The following is a 13,001-nucleotide window of genomic DNA, read 5'->3' as shown; positions in this document are numbered from 1 at the left end:
CTGTCAAGTGCTGCCAAATTGGATTGAATTAGGTGACAGTGAATCTGAATCAAGCTACTTGTTCCGAATAAATAAACACTTTCCCCCTCCAACTTCCTGACAGACACAGAGCAGCAGCTTTTCCTACAAATTGCCATGAAACCCGAAGTGCTTTTCAGTAACATGAACTGATTTGTGTGAGCCTTTGCCATCATCTAAATGCAAGCTGGTTTGCCTGCTTTTAGCTTGCATTTTACGCACCATGTGTCGATATTAACCCAGCCTTCCTAACAAGAGAATTGATAGTGTTCCATTTCAAAATCCAATGCTGTGCTCTGTCCGTGATATTGATATTGCCTTGTCTTGTTTTAGGCCAAAGAAAGGAGCAAATTCTTCTCCGTCTTCTATCTAGCTATTAATGCAGGAAGTTTGATCTCCACATTCGTTACTCCTGTATTGAGAGGTCAGTGCTCCCTGAGAATGAACCACTAAATTAGCTGCACTGTGACTGTTCTGCTATGGATAGTTCAGTTCTTATGATGACTGAATGTCAGAGATTGCATTATCGTCTGAGTGACCAGTGCGTTGCATTTATGCCTTGTTAATCCTCCTGTAGCTGCATAACAGATTTATGGAAATTAGCAAATGAGCCAGACATACCACGTTACAAGCTGTATTTATTTTCTTTAAAGCCAGCCTTAGTCATACAATAAAAAACTAGAGATGGAGAAGACCCATCAGGTCATCTAGTCCATCTCCCAGCCAATGTGGGATTGTTCCCCTGGATATTCTGCAGCCCATAGGTAACATATTGATAATGACTGATCTGACCCTGTTCCTTGTAGGCTTTAATGCAGTGCTGCTTAAGGGCTCCGATTCTGCAAACTGACACCTGCTCTCATGCAGAGCCCCAGTCACTTCAGTGTGACTCCAGACAGGCATAAGGGTTAAACTGTGTGGATCAGGTTACAGGATCATGGCCTACAGCAGCTTGTCTCGAGGACCAACACATGGCCTACGCCCCACTTAAGGCCTATTTTGCGTTCCACCCATTGTGTGCAGAACCCATTTTTGGCGCTCTTACTTTATTGTATTTCAGTGCCTGGACACCTCAGTGATTGGCACTCTATAAATACCGAGACATACAGAGAAGAGGGCAGTGTCCCATAAATCGAGGTACCTCTGACACATTCAATAGCTCATTTTTTCTGATGTCCTCCAGAAGGTTTTCTTTATTCTGACTCCGAGTGATTATTTTAAAATCCTGTTTGTTTCCTGTCTGCTATATTTGTGCCAAAGCACACAGCAAAAGACAAACTACGTCTCTCTCTCTCTCTCTTTACCATGTCAACAATTTGGTCCTAAAAGGGTATTGCTAAATTTGTTCTGTGGTGGATGAAAATTCAGTTCCCTTAAAACTTTGACTTTATGTGAATGCAGTACAACAGCAAGCCACTAAGCTGGAGGATGAGAGTGGGAAGGAAGGTTTAAGTTTTAAAATTATTTTCTGCGATTCCTGAAGGAAAGAGAAAAGCAATTCCTTTGAAACTGGGAAGCTTTCATATGGAGCACGTGGATTTAGACGGCAAAATCCAACACTTTCTGCTTGTGCTATAGGTCACAAGTCAAATGTACACGTACGGTTTCACTATATGGTTTATTGGATTTCAGGTAGTTCTTTGGAAAGTGGCCAGATAAATGACTGACACACACACAAATACTCTACTATGACCAGAGGTTTCACTGAATGGTTTCCTGTTTTGCTTTAGCTACATGGGCTTTTTTTAACCACATTTATTTGCTACTGCTCAGTGTACGAATGCAGTAGTTTCTAACCACTGGTATGCAGACCATACTACTGGCTCTCCAGGCAGCCACAGCAATGAAGCTGTACTGGGTCACGGTGCAACCATGTGCTATGTTCCCACACTGCACTGAAGTTTGAACTGCTCCAATCCACATTATCACAATGCTACTTTCATTATCAGTTATCACAAGACTGGGATTTGGAACAGGTTACTTCCCTTGGAGGTAGGCGGGACACAAGTCAATAGGATACAGAGGGTGTTGGTTCATACAGCTGAAGTCTTAGGGTCTGATTCTGTGATCTCACTTATCCTGGTGTAACACCAATGGCTTCTCCCCAGCTACTCCTGATTACAGTGGTGGAAGTGAAATTAGAGGCCCCCAAATGGTGGGGAACCACTGTACTGACTACCCAGGCCTATTAAAATAAATTTAAAATAATCTGTTTCTTTTAGGTAGGGCTTTTTTTTTTGGTATCTATTCAGGGGCCCCTCCACTGCTTCCGCTTATTCTGCTGTTACTCACTCCTGTAAATGGTAACACCCTGTGCCCCATGCAGTGTCTGTTACTGCTCATCACAGTACTGTGGTTATGAACGGCCCCTGTTCCAGTTGTAGTTGGAAGAGGCTGCCATGCCAGCTCTACTTCCAAACTGCCACCATCAGAAGAGCACCAGGGTGCTTGTTTTAAGTGGGCTCAGTGCACAATGAGAAAACCCATTGCAAAAGTGGAGAGCTGAGAGAGGTGACTAATTTGGCAGAAGATGCAGGGGAGGAGTCAGGGTGGGGAGGATGGTTTGAATGTAAGCATGGTGAAATGAGATGTTTTTATTATATTGTTTTTAGGGGATGTGAAATGTTTTGGAGGAGATTGCTATGCCTTGGCTTTTGGTGTCCCAGCAGCACTCATGGTTATAGCCCTTGGTAAGTGGAAAAAATCACAATGCTTAGAATGTGCCATTCAAGAAATGTAGAGTGTTGCTGTCCACCCTCGCCTCCTGATCCACCGCCCCTGAAGGAGAACAGATGAAGTGTTGAACACAGCACAGAACCCCAGTGGTAGGACAATCCAAGTCTCCTTCAGTTGCCTTGCATCTGTTGTCACTTTTATAGGATGGGCCTGGCTGAGTCCTAGATGGGAGTTCAGAGCAACCCTAGAAAACATCCTGAAATATATTAGTGGCTGACACATCATGGCCTTTCTGCAACATGTGCCATGTTGTGATGCTTGTTTGGTGATGCTGTGAGGTATGTCTCAAGTTATGATGGCCTTACACGATTCAGCTTCAAGAGGTTGCAAAGCAAATGTCCCAGTGCAGTGGTTTGCAATTTTGTGCTTGAGCAAGTTTGGCCTCTGGGGCCTGCATAATTTGCAGTCCTAGTTGTCGCAGGTCAGGGCAGTTGCACCTGGATATCCCCATCATGATCCATTAAGGGCACCCACTCTAGGCTGCTGGCTTTTCAGCAGTCACCAATCTTGGGTGGAGACCTGCATCTCTCTCCCTCCTGACTGGGGTTTTTCCAGGTTGCACAGTTCCTTGCCTACACTGAGATATCTCCAGCAAGCCAGACTGCCTAAACAAGCTGGTGTCTATACTTTGTTTTCTCTCTGAAGTCTAGGAACTGCAGAATTACCAGCAGTTATAAGTTATCATTCAGCTCTTTCTAAGCAAGCACATTTATTCTTGAGGAGAAAGCATTTCAGAGAAAACTGTATGTGTGTGTATATATATATATAAAAGTTCCTAGATGCATGTTAAACTTACCAGAGATTGCCCATCAGTCTATGGGGTCTCTGTAGGCCAAAGTTCTTCCAATCCTTCCCAAGGATTAGGGCCCCCCTTGGACAGAAGATCTTGTCAGTCTGCTGGATCAGAAAGAAAGCTCAGAGTTCATTTAAACTCAGGCTGTTCATCCAAAAGTCCTTTCTTTGTCAGTTGGTCTCTGGAAAATCCAGTCTGAGTCAGGTACCTCTTTGGGTGTGTTACAACCTGAGTGAATTTGCCAATCTCTCTCCCCTCCCTCCCTCACACACACTGTTCTCAGTTCCTGGAGGGGCTGCGGTCACTTTCCCAGAAGGAACTACATACAATCCATGGCCCACAATGATGCAGAAACTTAATACTGTGAGATAGTCCAAACATATTTCACAAAATTACCATATCTGTCACAGTAGGTTCCCCAATGTGTAGGATGGAAGCTAATCACAGTGCTTCTACCTCAAACTCACACAGTCTGCACAGCTCAGGGCCACCTCAGCTTTTTAGCCAACATTCACTTCACAACCTACTCATTCTCCAGAGATTCCCACAGGGAGCTCAACTGAGGCTAACGCAACTGCCTTAATTCTGAGCTCTCTTGCTTTGGTTGGCTGAAATTGCCCACACAATTACTGTTATAGCCTATTATTCTGTTACAGTGATAACACCGTATATTCATATTCCACAATCTCAGGCACTAGCTGTAATTACACAGCTTCCCAAATCTAGCACTTTAGCCCCACCATCTTATTGCCAACATAACCCTCATGCTCTAAGCCTTTATAAAATAGCAAATGCTGGCCATGTTTCCTACGCCATTCCTCAGCCACCGATAGAAACATCAAATTGTTTGTTTCAGTATTAAAATTAACTACTGTTGAGAACAAGTCCCATTCATTCCCCTTATTATGCTGCACTCAAGGGTTTTCGTCACTGCATGGTGTGAGTTCTCTTTCACATTGTTAGTTTAATTAACAGTCCAAGACATCATGCGGGTTTTCAAAAAATATTGGCTTCACCGTAACATCAGTGACCTGGAAATTCACTCTTCCAGAGATAATGAACATGGTATCTTCCTGGAAAGCCTCCAAAGAAGACAGAACAGGACACTAGAAAAAGATAATCAGCCAACAATTAATGTTATAGCAATTGATTTTAAAAAGTGCATGATCACCAGCTCTGAGAAGCTTCCCATTTCCCACATGGTTTGTTCCTATCAGTTTAAGATACTACAAGATGTTTCCTACACAAATATATGACAAGTATTTCTAGCAGGGTAGCAGTAGCTGGGGGAAACTGACTTACAAATATTGCAGACTTCCATTGCACACATTGACTATAAATCTATTTTCTACTGTGGTTCTCCTATAACATTCATAGCATGCTGTAGAGTCCAGGGTCATGATGCAACATGTAAGAACACTGAATAAATATACACTCATTATAATGGAAAACTGGAAATCATAGAATCATAGAGCTGTAGGGTTAGAAGGGACTGCAAGAGTCATCTAGTCTTACCCCCTGTGAAGATGCACTAAATGTGTCTAGTGGTTAAAGCAAGAGATTAGAAATTGAGACTCCATGGGTTCTGTCTGTTCCAGAAGTTCCAGACTTGGGCAAGTCTTTTAGCCATTTCTGTGCTTCATTTTACAAATCTGTATACATCTCACTATTAAAATTGTCAGCATTTTGCCAGTGCATGTGATTAATGTAACCCTAGTATTTGAGATACCTCATCCTCAACATCCCCATCTCACACAAACACTTTAGGAAGCCTGCTCTGCTGTGCATATGTCTCATGCTTGGGGAGAATGATTTGGCAGGGAAAGGGCTTTCAAATTGTCCATCCCATCATACTCGGAGCTGATCTCTGTGAACTCCAGTGGACACCTTGGAACAATTGGATTCTGTATCACTGGCCATTTTTAAATCAAGATGGAATTTTGTTTTAAAATATCTGCTCTAGGTATTATTTTGGAGAAGTTCAATGGCATATGTTATACAGGAGGTCAGACTAAATGATCTGCTGGCCTTGGAATCTATGAATCTATGAAGAAACAACTTGGATTGACTGATAATGCTAGAAATGGGCTTGAGATGCAAAATTAGAATGCAGCTTTGCATCTGGATTCCACCCGCCAAAGTTCTAGGATGTTCATAACTGGGTTTTTTTGGCCCAGCTTGTTATGCAGATAAAGGCCAGATGCACCAGTACAACATATAGATCCAGTTTCAGATTGCAACCCACAGGTTTTGGGTAGGGTGGCCACTCTTGCATTCCCAGAATACCAGACATACCTAGCCCGGCTGCGTGACATTTTATGCAGTGTGTGGATGCCGTTTTGAAGAGTAGGCTGCTCCGCCCTTGCTGTTGTGATCTCTCATGCACATGCTGGCGACGGCAGAGCAGCCTGCTCTTCAAAATGAAGTCCCTCATTTGATACTGGACAAAACTATGTCCAGTTTTAGCTCACTACTGGAAGGGCAACAAACCAACCATCGTTTAAAACTGGACAAATGGCCTGCCTCGTTCGGAACTGTTTATAATTTTGCCCCAGGCCTTGCAAACTGGGGGTTATTTTCAAAGGCTCGCAGAGGCGTTAGGTGCCCAGCTCTCATTGCTCTCCAATGGAGGTTGTGCACCAAGCTGCCCTTTGAGCCCTGGAAAATCTCCCTATATACAGTGTATGTCCCTGAATACAAGTAAATGACCCGTTATACTTACAGTCGGCGGGGGTGGGGGTGGGGGGTGCACGGGTGCTTATGTGTTTATTTTATGCTACAAACACACTGGGTCCAATCCTGGCTCTGAACCCACTGCGAGTGCGGCTCCCGTTGAAGTCCCAGGGAGCTTTCAGATTTAGATTCTAATATTTTACAGTTGTGTTCGTTGCTGGAAGTGGAATGTACCAGAAAACTCCACCGCGAGGGAACATCTTACTGGAAGTTTGCCAGTGCATTGGGGTGAGCTCATTTCTCTCCCTTCATTTTCATGCACAGTTCATAGGTTGCAGCACTGTGAAAGCATATTTTCATCGGAGGTAAGTTTTGTACCTTTTTTATATTATAATGTAATCTGGAGAGACCTGGAACCAGGAACTCCTGGTTCTGCTCCTGGTGGTGCCACCGATGAGCTGTGAGGAAGGGGAACTCATTGGGCACCTGATTTTGACACTTCCTCTTGCTGAATAGTGCCTTATTCCACGAGTCATTCCCCTGAGGTCAATGGGATGAATTGCAGAGTAAGGGGGTTAGAATCTGACCTTAAAGTCTCTGAGAGGAAACTTTGAAAAGTCACAGCGTGGCCGAATCCCAATTTCATTTTTCTTTTTGCTGTTCAGCAATTTTCCCAAAGTTGATCAGTGCAGCAGCTAGCAGGAATACATCAACCGACTAAATTCAGCTCAGTAATGTTATGCTGGGAGTCTCCAGGACAGCGTAACACACAGCTTTACAAGTTCTGTTTCTTGGCACGCAAGCAGTGTACAGTCTTTGGAGAAATACTGTATTGTTAGTTTTGCCATATAGTTTATCTCTGGGGAAGTTGTTTAAACAGCAAACATTTTGTCTGTCTGTCTTAATCTAATCTAATCTTAATTGACTCTAACTAGAGTCAATCCTTGAGGCAGAGTTGATTGATTCCTGGGAACAGCCCATTGGTTTGTCACCACTTCAGTTCAAGGACTGGTGTATACAGTGTAAATAAACAAATCACACTTAGAAAATAACCATTTGTCATCCAGTGGGAAACCAAGCTGCAAGGCCCTGAAATCAACTACTGCTCGAGAAAGGGGCAGCAGTATTAATATACAAACAGGCTTGCAGAAAAACAGAGGAATGAAAATTCTGACTGTGAAGTTGCTGTAGATAATAAGGCATTTACTCCTTCCTGCCAGTGGTCAATTCAAACTGTGCTTTTTAGAAAAGAAAAATAAATGACGTGATGTTAAGTGAATTTCAAATAAGAAGATTTTTTCATTCGACTGTAGGAAAGCAGGAAATGTCTCGGTGGCTGGTGTCACATTTGCTTTTGAGAGATAAGAATAGAATATAGCTGATTTTCATATAGTGCTCTTAATCATACCAGCATCATAAGAGGTTTCACTGAGAGAATCAGTCATAATGAGCCCATCCTGCAAGCCCTCAACTCCTACTGACTTCAGCTATGAACATGCCTCAGGAGATGCCAAAGTTTCCCAGGACCAGTCCCAAAATAAAGAGATCAGGAAAAAAAAAAATACAGTGATATGTAGAAAGAGGAAGGGCCTCAGAGAGCTGTTTGATGGGAGAGCCAGATGGATGGGAGCAGGATATGAAGAGGGATAATACCCACATGTGTAGTACTGAAAAGGGCAGACCTGGGGCATTCAGGGAGATTGGAGGGGAGGAGGAGGATGCAAGTAGATATTCTGAGGTCAGAGAAATATTGAGTGACGTCGTGTGTTATGTTTCCACACACAACAGACAACCATTTCAATTTGATTTAGAGAAACTGCAAACCAAGGAAAGTCTCCATGGGAGAGAGAGCACACGGCGTGTGTCTCCTATGTAACATACAGCACCAGCTTTGCCTGGCAAAAAGGCAGCTGCCCCTGCAGGCAGCAGACTCCTAGGAACATATAGGCACAGAACAAAGAAAACAAGATTGCATCTTTTCTGTAGCTGCATAGACCATACTTTGGAGGCTTGAGAATGCTGAGGGCAGTTTTGATCTAGGAATTCTATATGGATAGGGGGATGGAAGATGGATTATGGGAGATGGTCTAACTGGTTGACATACACTTAAGTTACCCCTCTTATTCATTTGTTCTTCCCTCTAGTTTGCTATTTCAAACCGGCTGAAAAATCGCTCCAAAATAATTCCGAAGAGGGAGCACTGGCTAGATTGGGCATCAGAAAAATACCCCGTAAGTGATGACTTGCATGGAAATGGCTGAGTATCTGCTTCTCTGATCTGGCATAGATGGTGTGGTGCCTTGGGTTCCTGGGCTGTAATATGGTAGACTTAATTTCCCCTTGCACTGAAATTAACAAGACTGTCCATTAGTGAATGTCAAGATGTAAAACAAACGCAGCACTAAAAAAGCCATTCAGCACTGAGCACTTCACAGCATCTCCAGTACATGAATATCTCATAGGGCCTAGGTATATAAATACTGTATATATTTGATTGTCTCTCCCCGCATCCTCTGTATATTACTTGCTTTCCTAAATTGTAAACTCCTTAGGACCTGGACCATGTTTACCTCTCTGTTTGTACAACAGGACCTTGATTCTGACTGAAGACTCTAGGCTTTTCTGTAATGCAAATAGTGGGAGTAGCATGTATAAATACTTGTCACATAATTCCTTGGAGTTAATTAGGGACCCTCATACACTGGGGAATGAAATTGTTGTCAGTCGTTCACCCCCATTTTATCTTTCTGCCTCTTTCTCTTAATAGAAGCAACTGATTGATGAGATTAAAATGGTGACACGAGTTCTCTTCCTGTTTATCCCACTGCCAATGTTCTGGGCTCTCTTTGATCAACAGGTAAAGTATAACAAATCACAGACATGGTTATTGAGCCAGGTTCTGATCTTGGTCATGCCAATGTAAATCTGGAGTAACTGCACTGGGGGCATCAGAGGCCTCATCCTCCCACTAGCTATCGGCTTGGCTTGATGAGGCAGCACCTGCCATTCATGGTTGTCTGGCCTTCAGTCTCCTGCTTGGTTTCTAGAATGGGGCTGGTGCCAGAAGTGGATGGAAAGAAGGTGCCATGCCTAAAACCAGAAGAAAAAGAGGGTTGAGAGAGAAGGGAAGCAGAGATGGGAAAAACAAGCAGAAGAGGTACTGGGAAAATGAGTGGAGAAGAGGAAGAGAAGTAAAGACCTTCCTGCACTCACTTCTCCTCTCTTCCCTTATTCTCCCATCCCACAAAGCACATCAGGGCACTTACAATGGTCTGTTTTGTTCTTAGGGATCTAGATGGACCCTGCAAGCTACTAGAATGAATACTGATTTTGTAAGTACTTAAGATTATTAGGGATTATAAAATTAGAGTGATACAACAGGGCTCACACTTTGGAGTTCAAATCAGAATTTACACAACGAAAACGGCCATTTACATGTCTAATTATTAATTTGAGTGTCCACATGTAAGATATGGATGGCCTGTTAAGACACCCATGTCCTCTGAAGATGTGAATTGCAAATGGAACAGTGTGCAGTCAAGTACAAATGTGTGTAAGCCATCTAAGTGAGGATTTTATCATACAGGGCCCCATTCCCAGGCCCACTGTAGCTAAGACTTTGCCACATACACATTTTGCAGTGTCGTGTCCTCCCCCCCCCCAAGTTTGGGAGCATTATGTGCCAAGTTTTGGCTCATCCCATCATAGGTGTAGGGTGGAAACTCAACATTTGAATCCCAATCTGAACTCTAAAATGCCCATTCTTCCTTCCGTACCAAGTTTAGGGTGGTTCATCTCTGGGACAGTAGCTCCTAGTGTTATCAAAACATTTTTAGAGAGAAGATCACTGTCATTTGCCCTCTATCCAGGGCTCTCAGTCCCTTCTGCAAATGAGTCAGTTCCAACACCACCTCCTCAGAAGAGAAATGTCAAGGAGAACACAGTATCAATCACTAAAGCAAACATAAAGCACCCAAGGAGCCTGTTCAGTACTGAAGTCTAAATTGTGGGCTTTTTGCTTAGTTGCTATCAGTAGGCATGGTGTTATGTTGTGTTGTTTGCTAATCAGTTTGAATGTCTGTATATTTCAGGGAGGATTAGTCTTTCAGCCAGACCAAATGCAGGTAAAAGAACCCATAGGGCCATGCATGGTCCTTGTAAATGTGCTGTCTTTCTTATTCATGTTTCATTCACTTCACTCACAGCCCAGTCCTGCTTCCATTAAAGACTAGGGCAAAATTCCTACTGATTTTAATGGTGCAGGATCAATTCCTTAATTTATTATGTATTTCATGAAACTTAGTCCTCTGGCCTTAAAACTCCCCCTAGTCCTGGGATTGCCTACCCTGCAGGGTGAATGCTGTTGAATAACAGTGAGTTCCTGTAAAAATAAGGCACTTCAGAGGGAATTCAGAGAATCATAGAAATGTAGGGCTGGAAGGGACTTCAAGAGGTCATCAAGCCCAGCTCCCTGCTCTGAGGCAGGACCAAGTGGTTGTGCTGGCATTATATGGGGGAGCACTGAGGGTTTGCTAACCGGTGCAGAGTTGGCACAGCCATCTTTCGGCCATCCCATCCCAGGAACTCCAATGCAGGAAGGGTGTCAGGGGCATGTCAGCGTGGGCTGGGATTGGGGGTGAAATGCAATCATGGCATTTCTCTTTCCTGAATATTCTCTGTCATCATAATGGTTCCTCGGGGTCTCTGCAGCCAGAGTACAACTTAGGGCGGGCCTCTGAGCTGCTCCAACATTCACTGATGGCGGAATCAGTCCCCAGTAACCCCTGCACAGAAGAGGCACAAAGCACCTCTCCTTTCTCCTGGTCCCTGTGCTGTGCTCAGCATCACTGCAGAGAGAAATTCTCTCTCCTTTCCTGCAGGGAAGGTGGCATTTTTAAGGCTTCAGGAATGTGCCGTGTAATCACAGTTGATTACAGCACTTGTGTGCTCTCTAGGGGTGGCTGAACTGCTACAGAGAAATTCACAGTCGTCTCTTCCCTTCAGTCTTCTCTCAAAACTCAAGCTGACTGTTCCTTGATGTTCGTTCCCCACAGCCGTTATTCATTTCCATGTACTTCTACTGCTATTTGACAGCGTACACACAGATGTCCCAGGAGAAAATCTGCTCCTGTGAGACTTCTGAGCGGATTGGAAGCAGGATGAATTGGAAATCTCACAAAAGGAGTCTGTTCTCATGAAATTTTTAACCCAATATTGAAGACCCAAGATTTTTGAATCATTGTTGATTAAACATCTGAGTTTTTGGGTTGGTTCCCTAAGCGGAGCTCTGAACCTTTGGAAATTCCCCCATCTCTGTTATCAATGTGTTTGTGCTATTTAAAAATGTAGTGCCTCAGTTCTCACATCTGCAGTATGGGGCTCATAATATTTACTCACGTCCTAGAGGTGTTATGAGGATGAATATATTGATGTCTGTGAACCTTAAAATTAAGAAGCTATTGAAATGCAAAGTATGATTATATTTTAAAGGGCGATTTTGAGTGTTTGTTCGTGTCATTCCTATAGTGGAATTGTTTCTGGAGGACAGTGCTGAATGGGTTTAATTACTGTAAGTCGTACTGTATTGTCATCTCTCCCATTTTTTGGTCTTGCAGTTCGTAAACTCACTCCTGATTCTGATCTTCATCCCCATTTTTGACCTTGCGTTCTACCCCCTGATCAACATGTGCGGATTTAATTTCACGTAAGTATTTGGGACGGTGCATGCAGCCAAGTGTTGATTCCTTTACAGCCTTTTTCCCTCCAGAAAAATAAGTTTATATGAGATGGATGAGCGGATGAGACACTTGAGCTTCCATTCATTCCATATCCTAATCTTGCTTCTAAATTAGCCTTCTGTCCTGCATTTGGCAACATCACCAAACTAACACGTAGTCCATGGACATCACAGAGAGAAAAGACCAATTAGGTTGGCTAGTCCAGCTCCATGCCAGGGGTTTGCTCCCAACTGAACATTCACTAGGGCTTTGTCTAGTCCAATGCAAATGTCTCGAGTAACAGGGATTCTCCAGGTGTCCCATGTGCCAGCAGGTCTCTTTGACAGTGAATTTTCCCCAGTTGTCAATCTCATTGCTCCCTTTCTTAATATCATCCCACAGCTCCTCATTGCACCCCTTGCACTATTCTAACTAATTGCACTCCTGTTTTAGGGCCTGATTGAGGCTTTCCCCACTTTGGCCCCTCTGGCCAATTCACTGGTAGCCCTTGCTCTCAGGAGTCTTCCATTGACTTCGGTGGCCCTTGGATCAGGCCCTCAGAGAGCAAGTGGCTTGTGGGAGCAGAGCTGGCATGGTACAGACAGAAGCAGAAGCTGCACTCTCTTCCAGAGTGGTGTCATGACCACATTCCTGCATACATGCCTCAGAGCGCAAGGAAGCATTTTACCTTCCAGAGACTTGGTGCCCTCTGGGGCGCGTGCTGGAGCAGCGCTCCTCCACCTCCCTCAAAGTGAGCCAAGGCCTGACACTGGCAGAGCGGATTGGGCATCTAGCCACATTATAGCCAGTTCTCCGTCCATTCCACCCACAAGCCTTAAATTCACATGCAGATTGAAAGCTATGCCCAGCAGCAGGGGCCAGAGAAAGCCCTACGCTCCAGACCCTGCTCTCTTAGCATTATATTGTATTTTAAAAGAATCCTCTAAAAGTAATTCTAAATGAAACTCAGTCTCACAACCCCCTCCCCCCATCAATATGTGTGTGCTGACAAACCAACATCCTGTCTTGCACGGGGATCCGCTAGCACACACCCTGCGCTATGC

At 43.9% G+C, this 13,001-nt stretch overlaps 1 protein-coding gene across 4 annotated transcripts in view; it reads left to right on the top strand.

Annotated features, from left to right (window-relative positions):
• Window positions 1-13,001, top strand: part of SLC15A2 (solute carrier family 15 member 2) — a 154,724-nt gene that overhangs the window by 120,349 nt on the left and 21,374 nt on the right. For all 4 annotated transcript variants that reach the window (XR_010919905.1, XM_067549643.1, XM_067549644.1 and 1 more), the window contains 8 exons: window positions 352-442; window positions 2,631-2,708; window positions 6,426-6,508; window positions 8,365-8,451; window positions 8,988-9,077; window positions 9,508-9,552; window positions 10,312-10,344; window positions 11,836-11,924. Coding sequence is in view for 3 of the 4 variants with exons in the window: in XM_067549643.1 (XP_067405744.1) it covers window positions 352-442; window positions 2,631-2,708; window positions 6,426-6,508; window positions 8,365-8,451; window positions 8,988-9,077; window positions 9,508-9,552; window positions 10,312-10,344; window positions 11,836-11,924 (596 nt within the window). In the remaining variant the exon portion in view is untranslated. The remainder of the gene's footprint in view (window positions 1-351; window positions 443-2,630; window positions 2,709-6,425; window positions 6,509-8,364; window positions 8,452-8,987; window positions 9,078-9,507; window positions 9,553-10,311; window positions 10,345-11,835; window positions 11,925-13,001) is intronic.

Source organism: Emydura macquarii, unplaced genomic scaffold (assembly GCF_026122565.2).
Source record: "Emydura macquarii macquarii isolate MOO-44397 ecotype Brisbane River unplaced genomic scaffold, CSIRO-AGI_Emac_v2 contig_1253, whole genome shotgun sequence".
Lineage (NCBI taxonomy): Eukaryota > Metazoa > Chordata > Testudines > Chelidae > Emydura > Emydura macquarii.
This window is presented reverse-complemented; position numbering and strand designations above follow the sequence as displayed.